Source organism: Leucopleurus acutus (genome assembly GCF_964270905.1).
Source record: "Leucopleurus acutus genome assembly, chromosome: 4".
Taxonomy (NCBI): Eukaryota; Metazoa; Chordata; class Mammalia; order Artiodactyla; family Delphinidae; genus Leucopleurus; species Leucopleurus acutus.
Window position 1 is genome coordinate 119,375,243 of NC_139146.1, and position 21,187 is coordinate 119,396,429.

Consider the following 21,187-nt stretch of genomic DNA (forward strand, 5'->3'; position numbering starts at 1 on the left):
CTGAAACTGCTATAAAAGATATGAGCAAAGTGCTACTGGAGGACAGCGGAGTTGGAAAAGCCTTCAGAGGAGGACAGTTTGACCAGTATCTTCAAGACTGGGTAGGTCCAGATCACAAAGAAGCTGTAGCAAGAGGGCAGGGGGCACACATATGCAGAAGTACAAATCAAAAAGTCCATGGCCATTTTAGTCCAATTCATCACCATATGCATGTCTTTCTAGGCTCATAAAGTATAGCTTTGGAATAATCTGTCTTAGCTCATTAGAAGAAAGACCATTATTTCTTACTGTTAGCCAACATGCACTAATGACACATTTAGTGGTTGTTTTAGTTTTATATATATTTATTTAGTTTTCAGGGCCTTAACTTAAATATCAGGCACCACTGAGAATTCTGCCAGATACAGTGAAAAAAAATTATCAAGCCAACAGGCACATTACATTCATCTGTAGGCAATAAAGAAGAGACAGTCTCTTTAGTTCTGATATAGAAATCAATCTTTAAGAAGGATGTGATAGTAAAATATGTACGGATACTTTTAGGTTGACCCTACTGTTTATAGTTGCTAATATTTTCATATAGATTCAAGTAAAAGGAATGCTCCCAAATGGTTTTTAATTAAAATCAGAGAGGAAGGCTGACCTTTGACTTTAGCAATAGTGTCTTCACCATGCTCTGGTTCTTGTTGAGTAGCTTCACCTTCCGAACTCTCTACGATGGCATCTTGGACAATGGCTGGGTTGCCAGAGGCTAGTCGCTTGTAGTATTCTTTACTGTCATAACTTACAGCTCTTCTGTATCGAGCAGGTTTCTAAGAAACAACAAAAGGAAAGGACTCAGATAATTTATCTTCAAGAATTAATAGACTGTATTTATACAGGGTAAATCCACAGTCTTTTGGGTTAAGTTTCTCTATTTTTAAATTGCACTGATTTAAAAAATATATATATAAAACAACAATATTAGAAGCTTTGTTCCTCCCGAAAAAAGAAACACATCATCTTTAGCCAAATGTTTCCATGTTAGTATAGTACAGCCTTACTGATGCATCAGTACAGTAGAGAGAATGCCCAGTGTCGGAGAGTATCAAGTTGCAAGGGGATGTCTAGTTTCTGAGGAGCCTGAAACCTTGCTTCCACCCCAAGTAAATAGGCCTAAAGGGCCATCCATTCAGTTGGAATTACCTGTGTGAGTGTTTACTTCAGATATTTGGAGGTAGGGACCCAGGACTGCCCTGTTCCCATATTCCCATGTCTCTCTGGAACTCTGGAAATGGCCCAAACCTTCAGAGAGTCCTGACCCAATATGGAATCGACTGACTTCAGGCCAGATGACACTGTTTGGTTGGCCTGCCACTCCGAGCTGGTATGTCTAATTTGCTAAAACATCCTGTTGTTTGTGTGTAAAAGAATGTGATCCATAAACTTACTAACTAAATGAGTATATCAAGAACATATAAGTCCATTTTGAAGAAGAAATTAATTATGTAGAAACATTAGAAAAGATTTACCTTTTTGGTGTATGATACAAGAGCATTTCCTTTTCAGAATAATTTTTATCCTAAAAACAGGTTCTCCAATTGACCCAAAGTTTTTTTTTTCTTAAAACAATAGTTAATGAAAAATTAAGGTCTAAAATTTCCTACAAAAATGTAAAACCATAGGGAAAAATTTATATGTATACACGTTGATCATAATGAGACCCAGACTTTAAATTAACAATTAAGAAAACGACAGGGTTTGAAACATGCTTAAAGACCTTCCCTTTCTAAACATTATCTTACCTTTCTTTTCCTATGAATGTCTAATTGAAAGTATTCTATCAGCCTAACTCTTCGACTCAGGTAGTTATATGTATTGTCTACAATAATGCTTATTTTAAGCAAGACCTTTTTAAAAAAATGATTTTCAACTAAAGTAGAAAACAAGTGTCCAACAGGAATATTTAGACTAAAATACTGAACCAATTTTGAGATGAAAAGATGCCTAACTCAAGCCACCATTACACTTCTTTTAACTTCAGGTATAAAGTTAGAGAATGAAGAGAGCTGCAAGCTACCTTGATGAATGATATGCAGCAAATGGAAACTGAAATACATAACACAGGAAAGTACTGAAATGCTATTTAAAAAAATTACAGTTATGGAAGGAAGGATCTGATGAACCAACTAATAATACTGCAATATTTTTGAAATGAAAGCAGGGTAGTAAATTTTGTACTATAACAATTCTCTACATGAGATCTAACAATTATCTTCAACTCATAACTGTTCATTTTTAAAAAGATGAAAGCATAGTTAGTGATGGGCAAGACAATGAATTAACAGATGTGGGACAACATCTTGGTTACTGACTTCATACCTGACTTAAACTTGGAACTATAAGCATTTTCCCTTAAATATTTTGAGGTATATTTCTGAACTGCATTTTTTTTTTTTTTTTTACTTTATTATGTACTGAATCCTTCTGGAAAAAGAAAACAATTATATAAATTTAAATTAATTAAAATAAATTAAAATTGTATTTTAAAAAGTGGTCATATATGCTTAGTTTCCATTTAGTTCCTTCTGATTGAAAAAGTAATTTTAAAAGAGAATACACCTGCATTCTCAAAATATATACTGTTTAATATCTAGAAGAATTAAATGAGTAATTGAAAAAAAAAGTTGGTAGTGTCAGGCTGCCCATTACTAACATGCCTTGGGACTTGTTAGTTTAAGTGTGAAGCAGTACACATTTCATGGTGAGAGCAGTGAATACTCAGCCTGTTAGTGAGCAACATACAGACCCTACAAAGCTAATCAGAACAAAGCAAGAGAGACGAGGACATCTCTCAGCATGAATGAAATTCACTTTTCAACTCTAAGGAACTTATAGAAACAACAAATCGAAAGTCAACCCTTTAGGTTAGTCTAGTCTACCATGCACTAAAATAAAACAAAATAAAACAAAACAAAATAACACAAAGGAAAAAAAAACAAAACTGCAAGTATTTTGCATTCTTTTATGGTATTTTGTGTTTTACCTTTTGAGGAATGATATCATCGGGTGTCTCAGGCTGTTTACTTGGGATCTCAGACTGAAAACAGGGTATTAAGTATAGACACATCAGAAAAAAATAACAAAGAACAACACAAAAATAAAATATTCTTGAGGACTGTATGGAATATGGAAGATACACTCACACAAAATTAATATGATATCCTAAGCTGCTTGAAATAATCACTTAGCATCTTGTGATTATTTTCTCACTTATCCAAAGTAGTTTTAAAGTAAAAGAAACTACACTAAAATTCTCAAGGCTACTGAACAGGACAAACTTAAAAATCACAGAGACAAAACTTCACCACAGGCTGCCAGTGTCATGGATGATTTACAGGCAACTCTTTATATGGCTTCAAAGGAAAAAACAGAAAACCAGATAATAGAACCTAGTGCTAGCTATCACCTTCCACCTACCTTTTACTGTGTTTATCCCTAGATCTGTTTTGTAACAGAAGCAACTGGTTTAAACTATTATCTGCAATATCCCATACCACAGAAATCACTAAGTGCTTGTTAGTGAAAAAACACCTTCCCCTAAAAGCCCAAGGACCTATTTCCTTTGCTACCTTCACAGCTATGACCTCAGAAAGGCTGAAAGCAGAAGGAAGCCTGGATCATCACCTTCCAAACCAAAAGTTTTTGTAAAAATTACTTTCTAAAGAATTAGGTAGTTACTCTATATTTTATTCTCAATAAAATCTCGACTAACAAGAAGGCAGTATCTGTTGAGCTGGAGTGTGTGACTTGTGCATGTAAACACACAGACAGCTACAGACAGACAGTAACACATCCAAGAATCATTCCAATTTTTCTTCCTTTTCACAGTTTGTACCTGGAGATGACTTCTAGTACCTTTCCCTAGAGTAAATATGAGCAAGCAAAATGCTTTTACAGATGTTTGCTTCCCCTGGCAAAACAAACATTGAACTACTGGGCATACTTTCAAATACTTAATATGGTTTTAATAAACCTCTCTCCTTAAAAGCAAACTTTTAAAAGCATACCTTATGTTGAAGGATAATCTTGAAAATATACATCTATGTTCTCAATCTTGGTAAAGATTTGGGTTACATGAGTATTACTACACATTTGTTAAAACTCACTGAACGGTACACTTAGGATTTATATATTTCAATATATTAAAATTTATGTCAATAAAAAAGAATTATGAACAAATGTTGAACTCTATTGATATGCATGGGGAAGTATTTAGGGGTGAAGGGTACTGACTCTGCAACTCATTTTGAAATTAATAAAAAAACAAGGTGGATCACTGGATAGATATGTGATAAACCAATATAGCAAAATGACCAATTACTATTGTCAAACCCAATTCTGATGTCCACTATATATCCCCAACCAGAATGTGGGCAGGGTCTGACATGTACACAATTGTATTTTCCCTGCAGCACAGGGCACAGTGCTAGTTTAATACATATTTGCTCACTGAACCACTTACTGACTGAGGATCTTATTTTACTAAAAGGTACAACATTCATTAGCGAAGATATATGTTATACTAATAATTTTAGTATTATCATAGCGCTCTTTAAACTTTTATAACTGAATTATTATTATAATTATGTTTATATAGAAACCTAAATTTTTCAAAGTCAGAATTTGTAGAAAATAATTTTATATTCCCTTTACTTCCAATTTTTCTATATTGCTGGCAATGGAATTTCTTGAATGAGTTGCTTAGTTCCTATGAGTCCTGTGATATCTATATATTATATAAAAATATATGTGGAGGCACCCACATGAGACTCCCTTAATTAGAAAAGGAACTTCAGGTAAGTCATTTACCCTTCTGCCCCAAGCAGTCCAACCCAACATTAACAGGAAACGGTGAGGTCTTTGCCCCAATGATATTTGCAAAGAATAGTCAACTTGTTTGAGATTATTATTCTGTGATTATTATTCTGTGAAAATAAGGGGATTACAGAACTAAAACCTGGTTTTAGTACTTAAATATAACTTCTTAACTTTCATCATATCCCAGGCTCACATCTTAATATTTATAACTAATACTACCACTTAAAATACAGAATTACAGTGCAATTCAGTATAGCTATTTTAGTTTTGAAAATGGTCCCCTAAGGAAAGTCCCTGTGCAAAGGGGATAAATTATTTTTTTGTGAGATAGGAGAATTTTCCACATGTATATAACTTTTCTCAGGACAAAAAAAATATTGTTGTTCTCATTAAAACAATTTTAGTTGATAAACTTTCAAGGCTTTTAAGTCGGTGGCAAATGAAACACTCACATATGTTCTACATTCTATAAATAAACAACTAATTTAAAAATAAAATTCAAAACTAATAATAAAGGGTAAGCTATTTTTTAATACAGTATGTAGCATTATCCAGGTTTAAGAAATAAAACTTTAATAACTAAAGAAATAATCACTTGATTCTAACACATCAAAGATTTTAAAACAAGAAATAACTTTTAAATCATCACTCTATTTCTTAGTTCAATTAAGAGGCCTAAAGATTTAAATTTTACTTAAAACAATAATTGTTCTTCATAAATAAAGCAAAGATCAAATCATTTGTCCTTACTCCTGGCAAAGCCTGTTTTACCTATCAAAAGGCCTTAAAAGCAATTTTCAGTTTGTACCTGTTATACCTGAAATACCTGTAACGTCGCAAAAAGTACTGCCTATATATTTTATAAACATGGGTGCAAGGAGGGCAACACGTTTATGGGAGCTGAAAGGGAAGACGTGACTGATCTCTAACTCTGGGAGGCAATATTTAATACAGCTCAGACCACAGGAGGATTTACGGTGAAATTAATGAAGCATATACCTCAACAGCCGTCACTTCCCATGGGCTCCTTTCAAAGTCCTGGAAGTGGGGCCCTAGTAATTTTGTATTCATAATTTTGTACTCTTTTTCTTATAGTGCCTCCCCAAGTTATATAAACTTCACACCCCATAAAATTTGACTCTAGCCCTTTTTAGTGGAAAAATAATTAGGAAAATTCTATAAGCATGCTGAATGGGAAGCAATGGATAAACTCTAACTTAGGAAGAAAGAGTGCTGGTAAGTCCATTCACTCAACATTAAGTTCTAGATATTCTTTAGCATTAGAGAGACAAAACCTAGTATTGGGTTGGCCAAAAAGTTCGTGTAGGTTTTTCCATAAGACATTACGGAAAAACCCACACGAGCTTTTTGGCCAACCCAATATGTGGTTCTGTCTGGAAGAAATTCACTGTCCACTGACAACTTCTCAAAACCACCAAAGATTGGAATCCTTTTTCAAGAGTGAGGAACGTCTGAGGAACTGTCAATCTATAGTCATTATATCTTGCTCCAGTACTTAGCATGACCTAGAAGGTGTTCCTTAATTTTCTAGGCTTCTATTTATCATCTGTGGAATTGGGATAATAATATAATTATACTTCAGAGGGCTGTCATGAGACATACAGGAAACTGCAAGTGACCGCTCTGCAGACTATCAAGGCTCACTGTGCTTCGTTAAATATCTGCTCTCCTTTTTTGATTTCACAACAGAAGTTAGTGGGATAGCAGCTGCTCTACTTTTTGGAATTTTCTTTGCTGTTGATATTGCCAGACTACATATTCCATAAGAAAAAAAGTGGACATTTAATGGGGTTTCAAATTTACAAAAGATTTTGAACAAGCAACACCAAAATCATTATTCATTCAGAAAACTTCATCATAGCAGATTAACCTTGACTTGTGCATGAACTTAAGCAGCAGCATGAATTCTACAATCTGTAATCATCTCCCCTTCCCACCTGCTTTTTCCTTTTTTGTAAACGTATCTCTAACATTTCTTGACTGCCTTGTATTTCCCAATATGTAACCCATCTGGTTTAAAAAAAAAAAAAAAAGTTCCGTATGGTTCATACTTATTTCTGAGACTGTCTGTTTAGATTTCACAGACTGATGAACTCCTTGGCTTAGGTAAAATGCTAATGATATTAAGGTTGTAAGTGTGGACTCTGAATAGGTTATTTTGTTTTTATCTGATACAGAACTTCAAATATACTTTTGTAAAACAAATGACACTGTTATAAAGAAGGAAAGGTGTAGACACAATAAAAAAAATACTATGGTTATGTAACTCAAAAAGTATATGCCTCAGTTATATAGAAATAGTGAATGGTCACGTATTTAGGAGAGCACATCTTCTATTTTCCTATCCCTGAATGGATTCAATTTGAATGAGTGTTGACTCAGTAAGAAATATTTTATCAAATTGCTACAGGCTTAAACTCTTATTCAATTATTTATTTGGGGAAAATGGATGAAGAATAGAGATTATATTCCTAGTCTGATCTGACAAATGTAGGTGCTATTAAAAGGCTGCAAAAATATGGGTGGATTTTTTTTTCTACATAGTGTGCTAGTATTAGAAATTACAGTGCTTTAAATTAAAATTTATCAAGTATGGCATTCTTTTTTATTTTATTTTTATTATTTTTAAAAGTCTTTATTGAATTTGTTCTTCTGTTTTAAAATTTTACTTTATTTTTTATTTATTTATTTTTGGTTGCATTGGGTGTTTGTTGCTGCACACGGGCTTTCTCTAGTTGTGGCGAGCGGGGTCTACTCTTCGTTGTGGTGCATGGGCTTCTCATTGAGGTGGCTTCTCTTGCTGAGGAGCACGGGCTCTAGGCACACAGGCTTCAGTAGTTGTGGCTCGCAAGCTCTAGGGCCCAGGCTCAGTAGTTGTGGCACACGGGCTTAGCTGCTCTGCGGCATGTGGGATCTTTCCGGACCAAGGATCGAACACATGTCCCCTGCATTGGCAGGCAGATTCTTAACCACTGTGCCATCAGGGAAGTCCCGATATGTTTTGGGTTTTTGGCCACAAGGCATGTGTGATCTTAGCTCTTTGACCAGGGAGCCAATCCACGCCCCCTGCATTGGAAAGCGAAGTCTTAACCAGGGAAGTCCCCCAAGTACGGCATTCTTGACAGAACGGAATAATTTTGAGAAAAGTAAACTTCAGGGAGCTATCTTAAAAAAAAAAAAACTTAAATAACTATATATTAGCAGGTCTAAGGCCTATATTCTAAGTAGCATCAGGACAAATGTATAGTCAATTAGCACAAGATAAATGGAGCCAGGGTTTTGGTTGGGAAAAAAAGAGACACTGGAACAATGCAAGTTGTCTCATGTTATATGATCTGAACTACTTACTAGAAGACACACGTGTCAAGTCTTCTTTATAAATCTTAGTTTCTTCAATTGTTGAGAGAATCATATTAAAGTCAAGTATGTGAAAGTACTTAAACCATGAAGGGTTTCTCTTCCAAATTTGCAGTGACTTTATTGGGGAAGACTGTATTTTCCCGAAAGCAAAAACATGATTCCTAGATCATGATTATTTCAGACAAAATTTTTATGGTCAGTGCAAAAATCTGAATGAAGGCTTTAGGAAGGGCAACCTGTCTGAATAAAAAGGAACTTGAGGGGCAAATGTTGTTCGTTTTATACCCGTGGAGCCAGTGATGAAGCTTCTCAATATAAATGGGAAGATCTATACACTCAGGCTATCATTATTCTTTAACTGTGCTCTGTATTTCTTCAAAGAATATTGCTTAGTGGCAATGTTTATTTTATTAACACTCACTTATATAGTGCTTATTCTGTGCCAGACACTATTCTAAGTACTTTATTAATTTTAATTAATTTAATCCTCCCAATAGCTTCTAAGATGGAACTGTTATTTTCTCCATTTTAGGCATAAAGAAAGCAGAAGCTGAAGAGGTTAATGTGGCCGGTACAAGGTCACCAGCTAGTGAAGGGGCAGAGGCAGGTTTCAAACCTGGCAGCTGGCTCCAGGGTCTAAGATCCAAACCACTTCACTGTGAAGGCTCCCTGCTGCACCTTTTCATTCCACCGCCAGCACCCTGGCATTATCAACTTATTATAGTTCATCAAATCTTCTAAATTAGGTGTTTTTCGTAATTAACCAAATAAGGGAAAACGCTTACAAAAAAGAAGAAAGACATGGAAGCGTCACTACAAACGCTGAATTCTGCGCACTCACCGCCACATTTGTCTCTTGTTCCGTTTCCGGCACGTAAGGGTAATGGGTGTAAAACATATCATTCCGCACCATTTTCTTCCTCATTCTGCAGGGCCCTTCCGTCATCTCCAACATCCATTTGTCGAGATGGGAACCAATAGGGGGGCCCCAGAGCCCCCGCTCCCGCAGCAGCTCGTACTCGATTTGGCACCACTCCTCCGTCACGTACTTCAGGGCATTTTGCTGACGCTAACAAGAGGGAGTCCAGGTTGGTTTTCAAGCAAAAGCACAAGCAACAATGAACAGTCTACAAGTACCTTGAAACCAAGTTATTCTTTGGAAACAAAAACCAATCCAGGTAATTTCAGGCAATATTATAAAAGTAAAGTTACATTTATTTATGGTTAAAGTAAGCTGCCGATCTTGTGAGAAGGTGGGGTTTTAGTGATGGCCCGATTATTTTAGCACCAAGTATACAATACATGGAAGATCCCTACAGGGTAGCGTGTGCAGTACACCTGACCAGAGTGCTGAAGGAACTTGTAGCTCAGGGACAGGGACGATGGTAATATTACTTATGAAAATACATGGAAATGGTTTGTCCAGTGTGAGTTAATAAAGACAGTAATTTAAGGATGAAACCCCTTCCCCACCCCCAATTGTGAAATAGTTACTAGAACATGAATAAAAGAAAATCTAGAAAGCCACATCAAGAAATATTGCCAACACACTAGATTCCTGGTAATCACCGTAACATTTCCAATAATTTTAGGTAAAGAATATAAACATGCATCTCTGATAGGGAACTTAACATTCATATAAAAATTAAAGGAAAACCATTGTTACTTGGCCCTGGTATAGATCCAAACCACCTTACTTAAATGGAAATTTATGACTTGGAATAACTTCTTTCTATTTGTCAAATGTCAAAATGTGTAACATTTCAACAGTAGATGCTTAAAACTAAGCACCTAATGATTAGATGCTTATCTAATAATTCATGGAATATAAGTATACAATTTAAGAATAAAGATCCCTTTATACTGTACAACTAACACTAATGATTATTGAAGGAGTAATCTTGATATTATAATGATACCATCATAGTACTTATGTGTTCCTGGCAGGAGGAAATCCCCTGTAACAACTAAGTATCTAGTATCATGCCCATAAAATATTAGCAGCTTATCATTCAGAAATCTTTAATAAGATATAACTCAGCTGCCATGGAAATAAAATATTTCGAATAAGTTGTTGAGTAACTATGAATTCATCAAGAGGATTTCACTGAAAATATTTCTTACTGACAAAATCACCAAGCACTTGTAATAAAAAATACCTTTATCTTTTAATTTTTTAGAATTTTAGAGACTTCTCAGAGATTTTGATGCACATTTTCATGGTCTCCTTGTTAAGTATGAAAGAAAGGGATCTTTCCAATATTTTAATTTTTATTAAGAACAGACACATGCAATATGTTGGTAGTGAATGTCATTAGGATTCAGCTGTGCTGATCTCCAGTCTGTCACTTTTTAATGCAGTTTGCCTGTAGGAAGTTCCAGTCTTTCTATGTTAAAACCAATGGCCAAAGTAGCTGCTGGCAGGGATAATCAAAAACATTATCTGGGCTTCCCTGTGGCGCAGTGGTTGAGAGTCCGCCTGCCGATGCAGGGGACATGGGTTCGTGCCCCGGTCCGGGAAGATCCCACATGCTGCGGAGCGGCTACGCCCGTGAGCCATGGCCATTGAGCCTGCGCGTCCGGAGCCTGTGCTCCGCAACGGGAGAGGCCACAACATGAGAGGCATGCGTACCGCAAAAAAAACAAAACAAAACATTATCTCATGATAAATTCAGTTCAGCAACTTATTCTTAAAAGCAGGAGGAAGATACCAAGGGAAACAATCTTTTCTCACTCAAAGAATGCAAAACAAACCATTATTATGATTATGATTCTTACCTCCTGATATTCCTTATATTGTGTGTCTACTAAGTCACGAACAACCGCGATGTGTGTAAACATCCACTGAGAAATCTCCTAACAATGAGTGGAAAAAGTCTTAATATTTCATGATTTCCTGGAAAAAAATGTTAACTAGCCTTGAAATAATGCCCCCAAGTTAGTTAAAATTCTATTAAAGGCATCACAACAACACCCAAAAAACCCCACAGAAAACTCTGAAAGATTAATTATATAATGAATCTGATAGAGGCTTATGTGATGGACACAGATCCATATACCCCCCATCCCCCAGTGCCCCTTTCAAGGAAGGGCTCACTGCCACAACTTCTGGGAGCGCTGTCAGTATTTCAGGGATCTCCTCAGCTGCAGAGAGCTGTGGGCACCCCACAATCACTGGCTGATTTGGAGGCAAGCAGGCTCAGCCATTTCAGCTCAGTAAAGGTCAACTCTGACAGGTCATTTTGGTACCAAAGCTCCACCTGGGTCACAGCTGGGTCTGTCGCCAGACCTGCATTGTAGCCTGACATTTCCCTGTGACCAATCCTGCTTCCTTCTTCTCCCATCCACAAATATCAAGGGCACCCCTAATAAACATCCTGCACACTAAACTCCCTCTCAGAGTGTGCTTCCTGGGGAACCCAACCTGACACATGGAATGACTCATACACATGGTTTCTCCCAGGCCCTTTTCACAGCTGCCACTAATATTCTGCGATGGCAAAGACAGTATGATGAGGAAGAAATTAATGCTGGAGGTAGATGAGTTAAAAAAAAAAAATCAATCTCAGGCATGTACAACAAAATTATAAAAAATAAAAAGCTATTTTGTCTGCTGTTGCTTTAAAATTTATATAACTATTAATAAAATGGAAGGTTTGGGAGAGCTGAGAAAAAATTATCCATAGTCTATCATATATCAATATCTGAATCTCATCTTATGTCCAGTTATGCAATGGATGTAAATACACAACACTCATAGTGCAATTTTATAATAAAATGGGAGAAGGCTCCACAACCTGAGTTATTTCTCTCTTCTGTCTAAAGCAAAAATGCAGAAAAGTTCCATTTCAAATCATATGCTTGCATGTATTAAGTGTATTATATAAAACACTACAACTAAACCTTGAATTACAAATTTCTAATCATATCATTAATAAAACGAAACAATGTACCTGGGTGGAAAGACTGTGTTTATGAAGCCCACTTTCCTTTCGATTCCTTCTCGATCCCGTTAACTTGGAAAGACCAAAACCACTGCTGACACGGGACAATTTGGATTGTGTGGTGGGCACTAAAGCTTCTCCTCGACTTATGCATTTCTTTTCATGGGCTACAAAATTAAAATTAGAGTATTTTACAGTTTCTCCATGTATTTATTAGCCTTACTTTTAATACTTTGGCATAATAGTTACAAACCACAATTCTGTAGTTATCAAAAGCAGCTTATGTTACAGATGCAGACACTCTCAGATATTATATTTACTTATCTTGTATAAGGATAGCTGCATGACATTTATTGTACTAGTTGAACTCACATTTGCTTGAAACCTCATAGCTCTGCAGTAATATGCAAATTTATTTTAACTGTAATCAGTTTCTATGTTAATAACAATTCACAGTCCCCTACCTAAAATCTTTGGTGTTGTGTATACTTTGGAATTTAGAATTTTAAGAAAGTGATACACTGGCTTCCCTGGCGGTGCAGTGGTTGATAGTCTGCCTGCCGATGCAGGGGACACGGGTTCGTGCCCCGGTCCGGGAAGATCCCACATGCTGCAGAGCGGCTGGGCCCGTGAGCCATGGCCACTGACCCTGCACGTCCAGAGCCTGTGCTCCGCAACGGGAGAGGCCACGACGGTGAGAGGCCTGCATACAGCCAAAAAAAAAAAAAAAAAAATGGTGATACAGTACATATACTGTATATTATATGTACTGTATCACCCTAGACCACCAGAAGGTCTAAGGTAACAAACAATAATTAATAATATAATAATTAATATTTCTGCAGCAAAATGTATTAATATTAATGCCTAGTAGGATAAACAAAGATAGGTTAGGTTTTGCTACCAAGTGAGTTTTGGCATCAAATTAATAATAACACCTTGGGTTTTCAGGGCTTTTTGAATTTCAGAATTATAGATAAGGGATGTAGACTCATAACCAAGATGGTGACCATACTAAAGTTGTGAGCAATGTATTATTTACCAAGCTCATAGATGCCTGATGTATAACACATATAAAAAAAAAATTTTTTTTTTAAATTAAAAGAGGGCTTCCCTGGTGGCGCAGTGGTTGAGCCTGCTGATGCGGGGGACATGAGTTCGTGCCCCGGTCTGGGAAGATCCCACATACCGCGGAGTGGCTGGGCCCATGAGCCATGGCTGCTGAGCCTGCGCATCCAGAGCCTGTGCTCCACAACGGGAGAGGCCACAACAGTGAGAGGCCCGCGTACCGCAAAAAAAAAAAAAACAAACAAAAACAAAATAAAATTAAAAGAAAAATCTAAGAAGAAAAGCCTAATCTCAGCATAATCATTCTAGAATGGGCTATACTGTATTGATTTTCATTTCTATTGTCATCATAATATCTTTCGGGGAAAGTTTTAATTTCATATCCAAAGTGCACCCATGTATGATAGTTGTATGTAAGTCCCTTTGTCACATGATATCTGTAAACTGTCTTACCTAGATGATTCTGCCAACATTTCAAACCGGCTTCTTCAATGAGCGGCTTTGCTATAGCTATGTCCACATGGCCTCTTTCATTCACTGGTAGAGTGACTTTGAAAAGCTCCTCCAAGGTTTGTTTCTTACTATGAATCAATTCAGTCCAAACTCTGTTGACAGCTTTTATGAGAAGCTGACGCCCTAGGAAATAAAAAACAGCAACTGATCAAAAAGAATATAAAGGTAGTTAGTATTTTTTTTCTTTTTTATTGAAGAATTTCAACTTAGATGTATAGTACTTAATTGTCCAAAAAATGCTTCATATCATAGCCAGTTCAGTAAAAAAGGATTATTCAGGGCTTCCCTGGTGGCGCAGTGGTTGAGAGTCCGCCTGCCGATGCAGGGGACATGGGTTCGTGCCCCGGTCCGGGAAGATCCCACATGCCGCGGAGCGGCTGGGCCCGTGAGCCATGGCTGCTGAGCCTGCGCGTCCGGAGCCTGTGCTTCGCAACGTGAGAGGCCCGCGTACCGCAAAAACAAACAAACAAAACAAAACAACAAAAAAAGGATTATTCAGATAACCAAAAATGCGATTGGCTACTTGGAAAACTTAAAAAAAAAAACCAAAAAACTTTATATCAAGCAAAAAGACTACATATTTATTTATAAAACTGGAAATTACATATATATTTCATTGTCTAGCTTCTTCTATAAAAGAAAAGAACTTATTTTCCACTTAAAAGTAAATTTTAGATCTAAATATTTAAGGTATATTCACAAATAAGTTAATTGTTCTTGATGATTTTGCAAAAGGAAAGAAATAGTAAACAAATATTTTTAGAGCTTTTACTATTAAATTCCATCTTGCTTTGGACTCCTTGCTAATTTGTCCGACTCCTGCTCTAGGCCAGTCCATCTTTAGCAAGCATCAAAATCACCTGGGAGGTTGTTCAAACAGATTGCTGGTCTTCATCCCCCAGAGTATCTGAGTACTGAGTACTCAGTAGATCTGAATGGGGCCAGAGAATCTGCTTTTCTAACTAGTTCCCAAATGATGTCAATGTTACTAGTCTGAGCACCTCACTTTGAGAACCAGTGTTCTAGACTGTTAGTTCCTTGGGGGGTGAAAACAATCACTGTGTCCTTAGTGTCTGGGGTTTAAGAAATTTTAGTGAAAGAACAGAGAACAAATTAATGCTTAAATGAATGAAAGAATGAGTGCTGGACCTACAAAGGATAAAATCATATGCAAAACTACCACACTAAATATTGCTGGAAAGACAAATACTTCTGTAATTATCTAATCTTTTCAACTGAACAACGTTGGAAATTAGAAATCAATCCACCCAAAGACTCTCATATGCACGATAATTACAAAATCAGTGGGAAAACTAGATTTAAAAAAGGGAGAAAGAATAAAAATGGTAGTACTGACAATCTGTCTCAAGCAATATTTGCCTCTACTGTGATTGGCCTAATACTATCAATAGCCAGCTCTCTTAATAGTAAGCGCCAAGTTAGTATCATATTTGCACTACTGCTTGTGCAAATGTAAGTATCACCAAGTTTCCTGGTGTTACTATAAAATGTGGAGGGCGAGCAATATCAGGGGTTTACTCATCCTGGCATAAGGAGATGTACAGCTAGCACGTTGGTATATGCTGGCGGGCATATTGGTATATGTTCAGGTATGCCCTATGGAGAGATTGGTTGTCAATGTTGGCGGTTTCTGAAGTCGGATTTTTTGGTTATATCTTAGAAATGAGTGGAGAGAAAAGGGGGAAAAAATTGAGATAACTACCTTCACTAATATCTTGGCTGTAACCACCATCTGGTTCAATGTCCGAGGGGATCATAATGTGCCATGTAGTCATGCGGGCTTCTGCTTCCAGTCCAAACCCATCCACATTGCTGAAAAATTCCAGTCAGTTTAAACTATATGAAGGAAATTACTGCAGCTGTAAACTGTGATGACTAAGTACTACTCTGCAGACACAAGTAAACGCTGGCTCTGTCACAGAGCTCCATAAGTGGCAGACATTTGGCAGATGCACAGAACAGAACTTATAGTTTATCATGAAAATGCCATTTTTAAGCAGTGATGTCACAAATCCACTCGACTGAATGTAATTAAACTAAATTACAGCATTAAGAGGAGAATCGTACTATTTAAGACACTTTTTTATCACTATTAACATTTTTACCTAAAAATTACGAAAAGTTCATTTAAGAACATTCTCCTCCTATGACTGTGCCCCCTTTCCCATATCTTATCTCACCACTCTTTGCTCCAGCAGCAGTGAAATACCTGCAGTTTCCTACATGTGCCATATTCTTTTTGCCCTCTGGGCAATCGCATAGATGACTCTTTCTTCCCACATCACTCTTCCCCATTCTCGTTGGAGGATTAACTTCATCCTCAACCAGGTTCAAGCTGTAACTCAGCAGGTGTCTCTCCCAGGCTAGGGGCACCTGTTATGTGTTCCCAAAGCACCGTGCTTGTAGCAAGAGCACATTGCTTAGTTATGGATCCTCCCTCGTAGACTGCATGCTCCAAGACCTGCCACAGGGTCTGTCTCATTCACATTTCATCCCAGTCCCTAATCCAATGCCTGGCCCCCAGCAGACACCAAAGAAATACCTTGCAAAGCAATCAGTGGCAAAATACTAATTTTACCCATTTAACATATATTGCATTCTTATCTTTTTACCCCTCTTAACCTCCAACAGTGTGTATCTAATTTACTTGAAAAGCAAACTCTTATTTAAAAATTATATATGTGACATGTGATTAACAAAAAATTTAAAGATACAGAAAATTAAAGCAAAAATATACTCATTATTTCACTGCAGAAATTCAACCCTTGTCTTTTACCTTCTCATGAAGTTTTAAGTAAAACCGAGATTAAAGAAAAAAGAAATGTTATAATCAGAAAAGTAGAACAAAGAGTTCTGGTAGAAAAATATCAAAGACAAATTCAAACTGAACCTAAAAGAGTTACCTTCCAACATGCAGGTTAATGAGGCAGTGAGCCAGACAGCTAATGAATTCTTGGTCATGGTTCCCAGGGCCCAGGATCAAGTTCCTGTTTACAGTCAGGACCCTGAGTGAATCAAGGAGAGCTACTTGCTGCGGGACTGTTTTGTGTGCCCGGGAGAACTGGTACAATATGGTCCTATTGAGGCAGTGATAAACCGCATCCAGTGACAATCCCTGGGATCTTCTTTTTGACTAAAGATATGAGAGATACTTTAATAAAATGGACAAAAAAAGTCTGCTTATCATTCACACATGAACATTTATTAGGTTTATTATGTATCAGACACCATGCTAAGTACTGGGGTGCTAAGATAAAAAATACAAAGCTCTTGCTATTATGAGGTTCAGAACCCACGAGACACATAAATGTAATGAGATGAGTGCTGTGTGTATATACATCTGTGTTCAGAGCAGCCTCCCTCAGAACACGGGCAAGTGCCATCTGGGTAGAGACTCCTACCCCACAAGTTTTGTAAGGGTGATCAATCGCTACTCAAAATTACTAAAAAAAAAAAAATTACCTAAAATGTTAGTAAAGAACTTCTGACGTTGTTTCATCTCACGTGAGAACTTTTCTCTTTGGCTTAAATACAAATTTATTCTTAAAAAATTCTTGGGTGACATGTGTGTGTCTAATAACATGACAACAGTATTTCCCACTTTCTACATCGTGTGTTGAATAAGATTTATCACTTGTGCCAAACCGGAAAAGGTACCACAAACACACACTAATATGACATCTTCAAAGGAACAAGGACTACAGTGAACTTTGTAAAGATTCAATTACAAGAAGAGAATACTCCTCTAATATCAACTCTTCATGCTCTGTTAAATCTTGACACACTGATGCATCATACTATGAAAATCTATCAAATCGTATTAACTTAAGGTCTTTAAACCAACAGGAAGCTGTCCAGCTATGTGGTTAGCAATGAGCAATGCCAGTGGGGAAGGCAGTGGGAGCCCACAGCCTGAGAGAATGAGGAAGCTTTACATACTGGACACACTGGCACCGGGCCACGGGTAAGGGGGGGAATGGTTACAGACCTACGTTTTATTCACTTCTAATAAGCTGAACTTTACATTAAAACGTCAACATTCATTATCTTACTAGTTACACTTATTTCCAACAATTTTGACACCCGAGGCAAAGTTTTTCAATAGGAAAACATGTACTCTACAACTAATGTGACAATGGATTACCTGTGCAATTAGTTGAATTATAAAATCTATAAGAAGTTTAGATTCTTTGTTGAACATGCCTTGCCAAAGCTTGTCCACCACACGTTGTGTGAAATAAAACACATTGTTCACCAATACTTGGTAGCTCCCTCCACTGGTAATAGGCAGAGATGCATCTTCCCCTAAATTCCAGCAGGAAAAAAATGTCTTAAGAAAATTGATGTCCACCAGCCTAAGACCAGACCCTCCAACAAATCAGGCTAAGGCAAGATGAGTACATCTACTACCGTTAGAAATAAGACCATTAGCTCTTATGTACTACTTTAAGCAAAATGATGTTCATGGCCAGAAGTCATGATAAATGTTGGAAGAAATAATTTCTGCAGGATAAAAGTGTTATGGATGGAGACTGAAGTTTCTTACTGACTTAAGACAGTCTGTGATAAGCAAACAGTTCGTCAACTGTCAGTGACACATAGCCTCCCTTTGAGAGAAAAATTAAGTCAGTTTATTAGTTGTAAATTGATTCTGTCTAACTACTAAAGGACAAAACAAATCATCAAACAAAACTTTAAGCACAATGAAGTAATGGAGGCAAAAGAGAGGTCCAAAAGAACTGTAAAACACAGAGTACCATCAGTGGTGGTGGTGTCATGGGGTACCTCTCACCCCTTCCATGATTCCCATCAGCACTGTTTCTCTTCTACAAGCTGCCCCGGTGGCTTCAGTGTGCTCGCTGTGTACATACTGCCTCAACACTAATCCTCCTGGCTCCTCCTCCAACAGAATGCCCCCTTTAAGCCCCTCCCTCCTTTCTAGAAATTAGGAGCCTTAACTGACTGTAATTATTATTCCCACCTAACTCTAAATCACTACACAATGCAAAACTCTTCGTTTTGTGTCTTTATGTAGTAAGACTGATGTTACTTAAGATTCTCAAGCGATAAGAACAAATACAAAAGTCTGACTTGACACCACAGTTTGAGAGTTGCATGTTATGACAACACTAAAGATTTTCTTGGCAAACTTACTTTGTTAAAAAAAAAAATGATAATGTAATAGCATGGAGGTTCTATGATTTATATAATTACCAGAAATTCAACTAGCAAATATGCTAAATCATTACTTTTCCTTCTTTAAATTTTGTCATTGTTTTACATATAAATGTTAGCTCCACTGTAAATGTATCAAGTTTTGTAGTTTTATTGTAACTAGAGACATACAGGAAAAACATTTTAATGTGCTTTGAATTTACATCCTGAAAGCCATTCTAAAGAATAACATAGATACCTATAACTGAATAATTCCACTAATAGGTATAGTTTCTGAGGGTGCTGGTAATGCATTTCTGAGTGCTCTTATACAGGCATGTTGCCTGGGTGGTAATTCAGAGTGCTACATTTGTAACTTATTTGTAAGTATATCACAGTAATTTTTAAAAGTATTAGATAATTCATAAAAATATACTGTTCACATAATATGGTTTTAAAAACATTTCTTCTCTTTCCTTGTCCTCTTCCTGCCACCTCTGAGCATATGAACGTGGACAAGCAGCTTAAGTACTCCCTGTTGTTGATCCTTTATCCCAGGTTCAAAGGAAGGAGATAGATGGGCCTTTTCCTCATTATAGGAAAATACCAATAAGGGGAAAATGCACAGAAAAGAAGGAAAAAGATGAAGTTAAAAAAGTGGTATACTTGGGGTTTAGATAGAGAAGGGAAGTGATTATAGGTACTTTTAACAGAGTGAAAATAAAACATGATATTACCCAATAAAACATCAGCTGCAAGCAAATGGTCCATCACACTATCCAAAATATAAGTCTGAAATTCTTTTTGCTGAGTTCTTGTCGATCTTTCAGGGGAAGCCTAATCAATAAAATTTAGAATTAGAAACAGAACCCAGTAAACAAAGGTAAGGCTCATCAACCATAGTTATATTAAAAAAAACTACTGGTAAGTAGTAGAATATGTCACAAGAGATGGTATATATGCTTATAGTCTCTTATTTTTCTGACCATAGATTAAAAAACAAATAGAAGCAAAGGTGAAACAATACCTTCTTTTTAATCCTTTCCTCCAAAAGCAGTATTCTAAACATTTTAAGTATTTAATAAATATTTGATATCTATTATCCATCTACCTCACTTCCAAAAGAGATCTGGCAGTTTCTAATGAGATACAGATAAAATAAATCATAAAGCCATTTAAACAAACACAAAAGCTCAGGAGTCTAGTAACCAAGAAGGTAAAGTCAATGGGGAGGCAAGTATTTATATCAAAAAAATCAATTAAGCACACAATTTTGCTTTGAGCTTCCTAGGGTCAAGAAGGAGAAAAAATAATAATATGACTTACAAAGCCTTTAATTATCTATAAAAAAGGAAGCATACTATATAGTCAGCAAAGATGTTTTCCTAAGATTGTTCTAAGAATGTTCCCTGTGGGTTTTTATAAAGAGGACAATGAACAGCCCTGTAGGTTGTACCTTTGATAATGGTTTTATACAGTACAAAGACGATTTTTAAAATTATCTTGAATAAAAGTTTAGGGCACAAAGTTAAACTATAGTTCTCTGATGGCAGTTCTTTGGTAATTAGGGTGGTATGATCCAGGTGCATAACTTTCAAGTCTCTAGCCTGAGAGGTGGTAAAGCACTGGGAACACAGGGATGAAAGGTAGGAAAGATCTTTTTGTCATTCTTCTCAAATGCCAGTCATGTTAGCTGGCTTTGGATAGGAGCTGGATATTGAACGATTCAATAAACTGACATAAATTTGTTTCTTAAAAAGAGATCTGGATGTTGTAGTTACAAGCAGAGTACTGATGCTTTGCAAGTGAAGTTAAAGAATCTATTTCTTCTCGCACAGACAGGTCCAGGACTATGTTTATGACCATGCCGCAAAAGTGGGCTATAGAACACTGTTCTGCTTTATGCATTTAAAGTTAAAATCTGTTCCACTGGGGAAAAACCCACTTCTTTCTATTTTGATTTTCAAAGTGGTGCTGGTGAAGATTTTAAAAAAGCAGTTAAAATTGGAATCCTATATTCAGATCAAAGATATTATTCTAAGGATTCAAAAACCAACCAAAGTTGTAATGAACGTTTCTCTGTTTTTCTGATAAAACATTTTGTTTTAAAATGAAAAACATGGGCCTAGCAACAGTTAAAAGAATATTAGTTCTTAGGAGTTTGGTTTGGCATTAGAATAATTTGGGAAAAAGTGAAGGTCATGACATGTTGCTTATAATCTTTTTTTAGAAAATTTATTTATTGA

General features: G+C 36.6%; 1 protein-coding gene across 7 annotated transcripts in view; it reads right to left on the bottom strand.

Annotated features, from left to right (window-relative positions):
• WDFY3 (WD repeat and FYVE domain containing 3) overlaps positions 1–21,187 on the bottom strand; it is a 261,585-nt gene that overhangs the window by 48,139 nt on the left and 192,259 nt on the right. For 5 of the 7 annotated variants that reach the window (XM_082838933.1, XM_082838932.1, XM_082838927.1 and 2 more), the window contains 10 exons: positions 19,679–19,778; positions 17,932–18,092; positions 16,691–16,920; positions 15,490–15,599; positions 13,707–13,889; positions 12,195–12,352; positions 11,020–11,097; positions 9,083–9,310; positions 3,026–3,079; positions 644–812 (listed from right to left, as the gene is read on the bottom strand). In XM_082838933.1, the coding sequence (XP_082695059.1) occupies positions 644–812; positions 3,026–3,079; positions 9,083–9,310; positions 11,020–11,097; positions 12,195–12,352; positions 13,707–13,889; positions 15,490–15,599; positions 16,691–16,920; positions 17,932–18,092; positions 19,679–19,778 (1,471 nt within the window). The remainder of the gene's footprint in view (positions 1–643; positions 813–3,025; positions 3,080–9,082; positions 9,311–11,019; positions 11,098–12,194; positions 12,353–13,706; positions 13,890–15,489; positions 15,600–16,690; positions 16,921–17,931; positions 18,093–19,678; positions 19,779–21,187) is intronic. The other 2 variants (XM_082838931.1, XM_082838929.1) reach the window with 1 other exon arrangement.